Source organism: Salvia splendens, chromosome 9, assembly GCF_004379255.2.
Source record: "Salvia splendens isolate huo1 chromosome 9, SspV2, whole genome shotgun sequence".
NCBI lineage: Eukaryota > Viridiplantae > Streptophyta > Magnoliopsida > Lamiales > Lamiaceae > Salvia > Salvia splendens.
In genome coordinates this window covers 11,809,318-11,822,455 of record NC_056040.1, presented here as the reverse complement: position 1 = coordinate 11,822,455, position 13,138 = coordinate 11,809,318, and the positions used below count along the sequence as shown (strand labels likewise).

General features: G+C 36.2%; 1 protein-coding gene across 1 annotated transcript; it reads right to left on the bottom strand.

Annotated features, from left to right (window-relative positions):
* Nucleotides 1-1,512: 1,512 nt before the first annotated feature.
* On the bottom strand, nt 1,513-11,303 carry LOC121749152 (cationic amino acid transporter 2, vacuolar-like). Its single transcript, XM_042143748.1, has 24 exons — nt 11,069-11,303; nt 10,226-10,442; nt 9,957-10,114; nt 9,694-9,839; nt 9,495-9,557; nt 9,264-9,356; nt 8,969-9,130; nt 8,388-8,479; nt 7,516-7,682; nt 6,498-6,798; nt 5,146-5,336; nt 4,694-4,895; nt 4,416-4,500; nt 4,065-4,205; nt 3,871-3,989; nt 3,688-3,784; nt 3,449-3,621; nt 3,300-3,366; nt 3,027-3,185; nt 2,580-2,838; nt 2,386-2,494; nt 2,176-2,288; nt 2,002-2,077; nt 1,513-1,856 (listed from the first exon to the last, which is right to left on the bottom strand). Exons 1-24 carry the CDS (start codon nt 11,178-11,180, stop codon nt 1,685-1,687), a joined length of 3,474 nt encoding a protein of 1,157 aa, XP_041999682.1. The 5' UTR covers nt 11,181-11,303; the 3' UTR covers nt 1,513-1,684.
* Nucleotides 11,304-13,138: the final 1,835 nt, after the last annotated feature.

The window sequence follows — 13,138 nt, the reverse complement described above, 5'->3', positions numbered from 1 at the left end:
TGTTTTAGTATGAAAATTAATGTTTGTATCTGAGAATTATAATCCTTTACACTATTAATATGAACGAATATACATAATGACCATGCTCAAGAGTCAAGACGATTTTCGTCGAAATAGTATGATTATAGGTCCAGCAATTACAACACATCAACCTTCATTCCCACAATCGATCAAATTATATTAGTTCAATGGGTCAAAAATCCCAATAGTATACCAACCTTCATTCCAGCAATCGATCAGATTAAATTAATTCAATAGGTCAAAATCCCAATAGTTAGTAACACAAGGTGAAATCAAAATGGTTGACTAATTTCAATTTCCTTTTTTCAAAAAAATTAATTCTTAAGTGCAATTTGGTATAATTAAAGACTCATTTATCTTAAAATAATATGACCAAAATAACCTATATTATAGTATATTATATTATATTCTTATCATGTTTTGACTATTTGTCTTTCCTATCATATTATCAATAATTTATTGGTTCAAAGGGGCAGGAGGCGGGTCATGAAGCTGGTGGCACCGCCCATGCCGGAATTGGGGATGGCTGTTTTTTTTATATAATTGGAATAAAAAGATTAAAACAAAATGAAATTGATTTTTGGTTACTGTCCCTAATGATATCATGTGGATTATGGAGTAATAAATAAGTGTATGACTAACTATGTTTGTTTTATTTATTACGTACTTTTTAAAAATTTATTTCAAATGGTAAATTTTGTTGTTTTAATGAAATTTTAATACTTTTAAATGTTTAATTAGTTAATTAAAATATATAAATAAAAAAATTAACAAATTTGAAAAAGTAAAGTAGGTGGGATCCATGAATAATGCAAGTGACTTATTTCTTAGTGTTAAAATGTGTGGGTTTGAAATTATAGTGCTTTTAAGTAGTTGTGAGACTCATAAATAGTGTAAGTGGAGTAGTATTATGTCTCTCAATGTGGCTGAAAAAAGCCTCCGATGAGATGCATGTTATTACCTATAATTAATGAATGTTTATATGATGTTGGCTTGAATCATAATAACTACCTATTAACAACTATCAAATGTAGCAGTATTAAAAAATTTCTAACGTCTTGATATTACTCTTGATTTAGTCGACGAGATTTTCAAAGGAGTAAAGAAGTAGAACGATGTTGAAAATGTTTAGTACAGTATTATGTAGTAGTATAGATGTATCGATGCAATGACAAATGTGCAAAACTTTTGAAATTAATGTATCAGTATCAAAGCAATGACTAGTGTAGCGCTTTCGATTTGGAGATACAATAAATAATTACCATCAACTTGAAACTTCAAATCAAATCTAATTGATCCTTTTCCTTCTATGTTATGTTATGATTGTCATCTCAATTAGAACAATGTCTTTATTTTTATCCTCTAATGCACTTAAATGTAAGTATAAAAAATGAATACTAGGAGTATTATTATCTAAATTTGATGATGAGAGCGCATTTGAAACGTGTGTATAGACAAACAAGAACATATCAACTCGTAAACAAATTCAGATAAAGTTTCAATGAAATATTGTATACATTCACCATGGAGTATTATTCATAATCAATTTAGGTTGCGTATTACGTTACAAAAAATGAAGTTATGTACAATTTTAATTTTTAAATTTCAAATAATACAACAGTGCTTTCAATCGTCAGGGCAACAACACTCGTTGAGTGCATCATCAATGCACATTCAAATTATGGCCTGCCTGGGCTGATGCCTCGTAGATTTCATCGACATGAGCCGCGGGGACGTAATACGCGTGCTTCAACGGGCTTCGCCTGCAACTATAGCACACGTAGACGAGCAGCGCCAGCGCCAGCCATATCGAGACCAGGGTCCAAGTCGCCGCACTACAAGACATAAACTCCAAACTCTTAGTTGGGGAATCTTGTGTCGGATTCTCAAACGGGTCAAGATCCGGATCCAAACACTACCCGATTACACACGGTATGGATTCATTTCATCAACTTTTAAGATGACCATCAAACTACTCACCTGAGGTTGACTAACAAGTACATGTTGATGAGAATGCAAGTTACCGGAAGCAGTGGGACGAACGGACAGATGAAACCTGAACGTTACAGAACAGCTCGTGAGAAGATACCGCTCAGGGTAATGAATTTAGATGTGTTTCAAAAGAATCGAAACCATGACTAACTAACAGGCTACCTCCTTCCTGCCCAAAACTATGTCTCGCTACATCTTGATCTATGAAAGTGAGCATTATGAGACCCGAGAGAAGGAGAAGCAGGCCAATGCCACAAAATGTAGTTCGGAGAATGCTGGTATATGTAGAGAAACAGCAGTACATGGGTCAAAACGACTATAAGAAGCGCACTCTCAAGTTAAAAGTTGACCACTGTGACAGAAACCGCGCACCTTGAGAGGCTCGAGAATGAAGTAGCACAAGTGAAAATAAGTATGCCAATGCACGTGATCATAATAGCCCAACCAGCAGTATTCCGCCGATTCCTTTTATTCACGAGGACTGGAACACGCAGAAGAAACATAAGCATCACCTAATATGATCATTAGAATAAAAGAACATTCTAGAACCAGTCGAACGAACTTACAGTTCCAACCCCTATTTATAGAAGGGCATCTAATAGATGTGGTTTCTTTCCGGACTAAAAATGGAGTATTCAAGGAGTAAACTTTCGGGTGCTCCACGCAGATGTCGGCAGGGCTATTGCTGATGGCACGCCGCGAAGAAACTGAATCGATTGCTTCCTTATAAGATAATGGAAATGGCACCTCATCCGGTGGAACATATCTCAGTATCAGCACACAAATTGCTACAGTCGTGTATGCAAGAAGCGTGCCCAAACTAACCTGAAAGATCGAACAATTTGAGTGGAAAGGTCATGCTAACAACACCATTGTGATCGAAGGTTTGTTTCCTTATAAATGTAGCATTCATTTTCTTGATAAAAATCAACTTATGTTACTCATAACAACTATTGACATATTATAACTCGTAATTAAATGGACTAGAATTGGCAAAAGTGGTAGCAGAATACCATTCCTGACAACTGTTCTACATCCATGACGAAGGCCAAGATTGTGGCAAGGAATCCGGTCACAATCGTGCTTTTAATAGGAACTTGTGTGCTTCTGTTGATATCTGAGAAAAACGATGGCAGCAGTCCGTCTCTGGCCATTGCCATTAATATCCGCGGCTGCATAGTAAGAATGCAAAGAGTACAACATTTACTTGGGAAAAAAAGATATAATCATCTAGTATTTGTTTCCGTTGTCCCAATTCTCAACCTAAAACAATGTGAAAATGAAACCTGCGGAAGCAAAGACCCAGTCAATGACGCACAAAGAGCAGTACAAGATCCAATAGTAATTATATACCTGCACGAAGATAAACAACAACAATGATGTAAAGAGAAGCTAGAGAAATATAAATCTTTCCCCTTGGTGAGTGTGTACATACGCTGCCCATTGCATTCCATGGCTAGCAAATGCAGAGGAAATCGGGGTGTCAGGATCCATTGCATAATAGGGTACCAAACCAACGATGACTGCAGAAACCAACATGTAAAGGGTGCAGCATATGGATAGAGCAGAGCCAATGCCGATTGGCAGATCCTTTTGAGGGTTTTTCACCTGTGTACAGAGAAAAAGTTACTATCGAGCTCCCATTAGTCGTGGCAAAGTTATAAACACCATTACCTCTTCTGCTGTGCTTGTGATGGAGTCGAACCCTGTATATGCAAAAAAGACGGTTGAAGCACCAGCAAGCATCCCTTTAGCCCCAAAGGGAAAGTATCTTTTGGAGATGTAAAATGGATCAGCAACCTTGTATCTCCTTACAAGAAACACAAATCATGTAAAATGAGATGGAAAGCGACTTACCCGGCAGGGAGTTCGTACCCATGCCATCCGGTCTTGAAGCCTAAATATCCACCGGCCACGATGATAAATACCAAGGCGCATACATTCACAGAAGTAACAATCCCTTGGGCTAATGCACTCTGGAGAGATCATAATAGAAAAGTTCAGAAAATGGAAATATTCGTGTAGTTATGTGAGGATAATTCGAGAGAGACCTCCTTAATTCCCAGGCACAAAAGCGCAGTGACCAAAACAACTATGATGGCTGCACATGGATCGACAACAATATCAAATCCCGGGATTGTCTGGCGAGCAAGAAAAGAAGGTAGACTATCTGGACCTCCAAAAAGCAAGGCCTAATGTAGAAAAGACCGAAATTTTATCACCGCTATAAATATCATAATAGTAGCTGAACTTCTGTCAAAACTGATTATCAATGGATAAAAGACATGTAACTCCATTGACTTGAGGAAATGAAGGATCATTTGATGAATGTGACAATTGTGTTGTAAGATATGAATCCACTAAAACTAAATAGAGAATCAAGAAAATGAAGGGAAGCATACCAAATTTGGGGATATACCACGAGCCACTGCTGAACCTCCTATGGTGTATTCCAGCATCAGTGCCCAACCAATCAACCAGGCAACACTGCAAAAATTGAACACCAGTTATACTGATTCATATGCAGAGAAATTAGACACCATAACTCTCACTTTGACAGAGTATTTGTGATGTTGGCAAGTCTTTTTTTTTTTATGAAAGGAAACATACTTTACATTAGTAAGAAAGGATTTAAAAGCAGAAAATGGACATTATGAAACAATGATGCGATGGTAATTACACTTCTCCGATGCATATGTAGGAATAGTGATAGGCACTTCCAGCAGAAGGGCAACGACTAGCTAGCTCAGCGTAGCAGAAAGCAGAAAGGCCAGCAGCTATTCCAGCTATGAGAAATGAAAGTGTAAGAGCTGGCCCTGAATGCTCTCTAGCAACTGTGCCAACAAGAATATACACACCGGAACCAATTGTTGCACCAACTCCTACAAACACCGATATATATTTATCAATAGGCATAATCAATAAGACCATAAACACAAAAGGAAAGAGTACGATGGTCAAGGGCATATTCCCATATTCAGTCTAATTTTAAATTCAACGTTTTTAATAGAATCAAAGCAAACTTCACTGAAGCCAATAAAAATCAATTAGCTAAACAGAGAGAAAACATAAAGTACTAATTCTTGAATTAGAGATTACGTCTCTTTCTCTCTCTCAGAAATGTGTGGTTACCTATGGCAATGAGATGAGGTGCAGTGAGAGCCCTGGCCAACTGATTTTGGCGACTCCCAGAAGAGGACACATGCTTAGAATCAACCTGTTTCCTCCTCACGAGTGTATTCAAACTCCCACCTCCGCCGCCATTATTCTGTACATCAGAAGGGAATCCCATGCCAACAAAGAGAGAGAAACAGAATTCCCAACTTTACGAATATTCCTAACCAATTCCAATCATCAAAGAATACTCAGGGCCCAGAATATGAATCTTGGAAAAGGTTCATTCTTTGGGATGATGAGACAACTTTACACAAAAAAATAAAAAAGAAAGACCACCCTTGTGTAAATCGGAGAAGAAGATTGGGTGATCACCACGTGGGTTGGACGTTGCAGAGATTTAGCTGAGGTGAGAGTGAGAGAGAGCAGATAAGGTGAGAGTAGCAATCTTTGCACTGTTTCCAATGTATCGGTGGTATTTGTTTTTATTAATAATTTAGTAATGAAGCATTTAGAATTGTAGATCCATAGGTGTGAACCTGGTCAGTTTTCGGTTCAATGTTCTTGTTTTTTGCTGCTATTTAGGAGGAGGAATCTCCAGCTAAATTTGGTCTAATACTCTAATTGTATTACAGTCCATCACGACACGTAACAATCATATTGCATCTACTATACTATTATAATCACATACCATTTCAGTTGATGTACGATAAGAAATTTAGATGATTGATTAATGGTAAAAATAAAACAACAATTCCGCAACGCTTTTAATAGAAGTTGCAAATGTATGTACTCCATATAGGACTTCTTTTAATTACAAAGAGGATATCCAAATTCTTGGATCTCAGGAGGAATATTACTATCATGCCCACGGCCACATCAAATATTGAGTACATGCAACTCAAAAACTTAAAATTTTACTACTATGATTTTCCCAAGAAATGATCTTGGCTAGCAGCATCTGCTTCCAACATCCAACTAATACTAGTAAAACTTATCAGAATTGTAGTATTCTTTAGAATCAATAATGCATTCCTTCAAGAAAAAGAAACAATGGTACATTATTCCCTATTTTACCCTATCCACGCAACAAGTAAGAATAAAAGATCCAAGTTTTTGTTTATCCCACTTGCCTGGTGTACAATTTTTGGTAACAGACATATACTCAGTCTCAGATACAAAACAGAAGTATTTCATTTCAAAAGTACACACACAGAGGTAATATACATTTGTGCTGATAGTAATTTTCTGCTATGTTATATTACCAGTAATATGACAATCTCTACCATATACATAAACCTGAGGCTAAGTAAGGTTGAAGAATAATGAGAAACAAAAGGCGCAGGTACAGTAAACGATGCTCTATCTACCATGGGCGTCGCCACGATAGACCGCTTCTGCCACTACTGCTTGCTGCAACATTGTCCTCATTCGAATCTGACCCGCTTCCAACAGATTCATTGAAGCTTCTCTCTGTTGACTGGAGCTGTATTCTATCTGCATCTTTCACGACCCAGTCAGTGAATTGGGGAGATGATGCCAACTCTGCAACAGCCTGGTACGTACTTCGCTCTGTGAAATCCTTCCATTCTTCCTGGGAATATTTCTTTTTGTTGGCCGTTCTGTGGAAAGTCGAGTAGTAGTCAACTGAACTCGATGGAGTCGCCACACCTGCAACAAATGACAAAATAAATCATTATGTTATGGCAAAGGCGGTTGGGAAGAGGCAGGGAATTGAGACTTGCGCTATAGGGCACAGAACTAGTAAGATAGGTGAACTATTAAGAATATATCCATTAAGATATATGACAGTTTTAATAATGGATAAGATTCCCTGCCCCATTTATTTAATCAGTTCCTCAGTTAATTTTCCTCAATAACTGTTACTCCTTGTTTTAAATCATTTGAACTGACACTGAAGTATAATTAATGGTCTAAAAAGTTCACATCTGTCTTATGAATAAATTGTCGTTAACAGCATAATACTCAAGCTGAACAACTGATAACAGCAAATGCAAATCAAGCTCAAATATGTCCATTACTGATAAATAATGAACTGGATGTGATAATGTGATGCAGATAATTCACCTACACCCATACAAAGCCAACTTCCAACTTGAGCAAACTATCATATCAACAACTTGTTATGGAATTAAACGTGCACTTTTTTTTTCAGGAAAGTTTTCAATCATCAAGACATGTTGTATATTTTAATTTACCTATAACTCAGCATTATTGAATAGAGTTCAATTGTTCGTTTCTATTTCTACACCCATCCATCCATAAACGCATGGGCACAAAATGTTAGCACACAATCCTTTGGAAGGATAGTCAGAAGAAACAGAGAGAAAGACAATAACACAGAGACTAAGCTCCATCAACAGGTACCTAACAAAGGAGAATTTGTATATGTAGGTGAACCCTTATAACTTTTCCGCAGACTTCCTCGGGGGGTCGTGGTTTCAGACCTTATGAAGAATTCAGCACGCTTAGTCTTACTTACTCTTACACCTCTTCTTCTTGGAGGACTCAAGTCTGGTGAAAATGTTGAATCACTGTACCACAAGTGCATGTTAAGAATATGTTCTGGCGGATAGAAACAGCAGCATTTAACCTAACATTTTTTACATATTTTTCTTCTAACCAATTAATGACGGTCACTCATTTCTAATATAAAAATTAGATTCGAAACCAAATATTAGATCAAAGCCATAGTGATCAAAAGATTGTGTAACAATATCAATTATGTACTAAATTAATACACATGTGTTGTCAGGAGGGTGGGGTGCACCGGGCTATACATGTTTAGGGTAAGATTATCAAAACTTAGTCTTATAGGCTATCAATTACAGTACTTCTTTTGAGAATGTCAAAAGACACATATATCGACATTTCATCTCTCCTACTCTTCACAACAGCAGAATCATCTATTAACTAGTTTCAAACTTTCTTTTGAGAATGTCAAAAGACACACTAACTAAAGGTGTAAGTGACGATAAATATAGACCTTTATCTTTCCTTCTACTCTATAGTCTCTATATAAAAAAAATGTACTGTACTTTCCCAGCGCCCAACCAGCGACCCCTGAATATCGCTTACCCCAGCCACCTTGGGGCCGTTCTAGTCGAGACCCAGGTGCATGTACACTTGGGTTACAAAGCTTTTATCATGAACACTTACTAAGAACAATAATCAGTAATTACATTCACCACGAAGAAAGGAAGTAACTAACTAACTAACAGAAACCATGCTGTGTTTACCTGAAGCCAAGCCAGTTAAAAGAAGTGAGAGAAAAGTATAATCCTGAAAGTAACATCAGCAGTCCCATTGCCATTGGAATATCAAGTGTGCTCTGAATATTTGAACAAAGAAGATAGTTAAAAGCTGAATCATCCTCCAAAAAAAGCAGAAGGTAAACAACACCAAAAAAAAATTTCAAGCTCAAAATGAAAACTAAAAATATGAGGCTCAAAGTAATAAGCTAGCGACAATCAGAAAGCGGTGAAAACTTTAAAAGGGAAGACAACATCATGATGTTTTAGGAGAAAGGATTGATATTCTAGCAATGAAAAGATTGTATGAAAAATGTTGATCTAAAAAGCTAATTAAATGAACCAAATATACAAAAAAAGGTGTCAACTCATTTGCAAAACTCATATAGTTATAGAAAGTAGCAAATAGATGATGGGCCAGTTATAACATTACAGCTGGTCTTGTTGAAAAGATAAAAGTTATCCAGTGATAGTTACTTATCTCATCGGTCCTCTGTTGCATAAAGGAGCAAATGCAAGCAACTACTGTAGCAAATGCATGATCAAAACTTATAGGAGTATAAATTAACCTGGAAAATGAAAGTCACAGCTACTACACGTAAAGCCCATTTCACAAATTGGGCTACACCAACATCCACACTTCCATCATCAGCAACAACAAATTTCCGTACAAGCCAATAGCCAAAAGCAGCCCCAGACAGTACAACGCCGACTAGCAAAAATACAAGCACCTGTAGGCAGAAATTTTCCTATCAAATACATGAATTATAGAATCTGGACACCCCAAAAAAGTGGGTTCAGTATCCCTCCTATGTCAATATCCAAAATAAATAACGTTGACATGATCTATATAGAAAAACTTACAGGGTTGCGCATCTCTTGATTGATGCCAAAGTTGACAAGCACAGAATTGACAAATATAGACAATCTGTTCAGTAAAAAGGACCCTGCTCCAAGCTGAAATACATTTCCTTAGTATCAGTGCATCAGAACATCTATGTCAAAAGAGAGTGAAAGCAAAGAAAGAAGGTGGGGCATCTTTAAAATCATACTACAAGATAATCATGTAGTTATCAGAAATAGTGAAATACTTACTGCCAAGCCGCAAATGGTACTATAGAGAGCGCTTTTCCTGCCAGTTGGCAACAATTTCATTCCCTGCACAGGAATGCATAGAGAGAGAGGACTGGAACCTTAGAAATATTTAAAAATTCTCTGAAATTTGGTTACTGATAACAACGATAATTCAGGCACCAAATGCATTCTTTTAAGAAGTTTCAACTATAGAAGGAACCTGGAAGAGAACAATTATGACAACAAGACAAACTCCAATGGCCATTGAACTGCTGTAGTAAAATGGAACCCAGCTACTAACAATTGGTGCCAGAAGCAGTAAAACGAAACCAATGGCTAGACAAATTAACCGCCAGCTATGGAACTCTGCCCATAGGAAACATCAAGAAAATGAGTATAGTGGTATGTGACAGAGTCACACCCACACACATGGATGCTGATAAAGATAGAAATAGTGCTACAATATGCAGAAGCAAGTCTGACCTAATTTAGTGCTGACGGTCACTGAACCAAACAAGTTGTCAACAAACTTCACATCAATGAATCCATCTTCATATGGGGAAAGTGTAGTGCTCCATATTCCACCATGGATACCATCCCAGTAGCCATTCTCACATTGACACAGTCCAAGTGAGGCATTTCTGCAGAAGATATTACATGCGAGGTTAAGTAGGCATCAGACTTAAAGAGAAGAGGCAAAGTAGGCATCAGACTAAAAGACGAGATTAAGAAATACCGGTCTCATTTTAAACCTGTGTAAACAAATTTGAATTTTCTTGTGGGATTTCTCATGTATGCTATCTGATGGGACCAAGGTGATCCTGTGGGCACTAGAATAACTCCCGAGTTTCAGTCTTGATAGACCAGAAACATTGACACGTGCACAGCGCACAATATCTTTTGATGGAACAGAGTCGACCAGCACTCCAGGAGTGGCATTTATAACTTGACAATTTTCCACATTACTTCCTGAAAGTATGACAATAGAATATCAGATAACATTACATGGATTATGTGTATATATAACCAAAAATCACATGTAACCCTCCAAAATCTTCATTAAATTCTCGTCAATAGATATGTTAAGGCGTAAGTAGCCCTCCAGAGCTATATGCAATCCCAATAGCTTTATAGGATCCAAAGCTTTATTCAAAAACTTAGCTAAGGCGTTAGGATTCAAAAACCCTAATTACCAAAACAGTTCCGAAACAAGACCACCTGCCATCTTCCAAAATCATCAACCAAAGGATGGGGCCGATGGGATATAAAAATAATGAACTTACTGGGACTGAAGCAACAAGTAATCCAATCCTAAATCCCATGAAATCTTATCCCCCACGCCAAAATCTTCCCCACGACTATATAAACACACTCAAAGACAGTGAACTCCAATCGATGGTGCAAATAAACTTAATAACTATAATCAATAAACCTAATCATCTAAATTCCTTTTTTCTAGCTTAATTTGCACGCATTATCACAAACCACAACTTCGCACCCCAGCACTACCCCTCGATAGCACGCCGCCGATAACAAAAAACCAATTCCACGGAGCTAAGCAAAAATAAATAGCAAATTCGGCTAGACATAGTTACCGGCGATTGCTTCCACATCGGCAGCGCCTGAAGCAGCAAAGATCAAAGCCAAAATAAACAATACGGCAGCGGAATTCGTAGCGGCGGAGCCACCCATAATTTCTTTTCCCATTCGCGAGAAAGAAAGAGAAGTACAAAAAAGATCGGAAGCCTCGAAATTAAACGCGCGCTAAAATCCAGATTATTTATGTGCAATTTTTTTTTAAAGTTTGCAGGAGAATCAATATTGGAGTACATATTTTTCTGAAGATACTATTTATGTTATTTTTATTTATATGAATAAACCCTATGTATTTGGAGTATAAAATATTAACGTTTTACAAATGATTTATTCAAAACTATGGGAAACACGCACCTTTATGTTTAACAATAGTTAATATCGAACCAATATGGTTAGCATGGTGGTTCAGCACCTCGTCCCTCGGCATTAGGTTATGGGTTCATCCTATCATTTGACTAGTCTTCTACCGTTTAGTGCCCTAACTGTTGGGGTGAAAACCATTGGAGCGAGGGTAATCCTCTAATTGGGGATTGGATCCCTGCTGTGATGAGAACACAGCATGGGCTGCTGTGGCATAAAACGGCAGCGTTTGAATTAAATTGTTACAACCTTTTTCATTATCAATTTAGCTTACTTCTTCAATTACTTAAACTTTTGCAACTTTATTCTTCCCAAATAGCTTTAACATATTTTAGGTGGTTTACGTTGGATAATAATTTTATTTAAATAACGATTAATTAGTACTATTAAACTATTCATTAAAATATAGTACTCCCTCCGTCTATAAAAAGTAGGGCACTTTGTAAATGGCATGGGTTTTAATGTAGAATTGGTAAAGTACGATATAAGGAAAAAAAAGTAAGAGAGAAGTAGTGTTAGTGGAATGTGGAGTCCATATTATTAGTAGGATAGAATGGGAAAAAGGTAAGAGATAAGGGAAAAAAGTACTCCATCCATCCCTAATAATTCGTCACCATTTGACTGGCAAGAGTTTTAAAAAATGTAATAGAAAGTGAGTTGAAAAAGTTGATGGTATGTGGGTCCTACTTTTATATATTAGTTTTATAATAAAATGTTATTGTAAAAGAGTTAATTGAATGTAGGGTCCACTACAAAAAAATAGTAAAAGTGAAAGGTGACAATTTTTAGGGATGGACGAAAAAAGAAATAGGTGACAAATTTTCAGGGATGAAGGGATTAAGAGAGAAGTAGTGTTCGAGGAATGTGGGGTCCATATTATTAGTAAGAGATAAGGGAAAATAATTGTTGAAAACTTTCATTTTTTGAATGAACCATATTTTTCGTGGGCAACCAAAAATGACAAATGTGCCTTATTTTTCGTGGACGGAGGGAGTATAAATTTTATTTTAATAACGATTAATTCATTGATCTTCTCATCTCAAGTGATTGACTGTTTTTTAGCATGTGTTTGGGAAAATGATAATAAATTGTTAAAATGGAGAGAAAATAAAGTAAGTAAGAGAATAATGTAGATACAACTATCTTTATATTATTCTCTCTCTTACTTTACTTTCTCTTCACTTTAACTATTTATGATCATTTTCGCAAAACAACGGCCAAAAAGAAATCAATCACTTGAGCTGGGACGGAAAGAGTATGAAAAAAAAATCAAATATGATAAAACAACAATAAGGCATTGTCTCTTAATAAAGTGATGTTATTATATTTGGAGTGTTAATTAAAACATGTTGATGTATAAAAAATGATACTCTGCATGATTTTGTTGTTATATCATATTTTTCTTATTTTGTTATATTAGTTCCAGTTTCACCGTTATGGAACAATTTAGAAAATTGAAATGTTATATTGTGTTTCAAAATTATGGAAATGACCAAAATTCAATGAAAATTTATGATTTAACTAATATTTATCCCTAAATTGAAAAATAAAATGAGTTTTCAAATTTGATAAATTTTTAGTCAAAAGTAAATTAGAATTGTACATGATAACTCCCTATTGCAATTAATAAGCTCTGCTTATGATTTTAAATAAACATATACAGATATTACATTTATTTATTATAATACTAGTACGAGTTATTAGTTAAA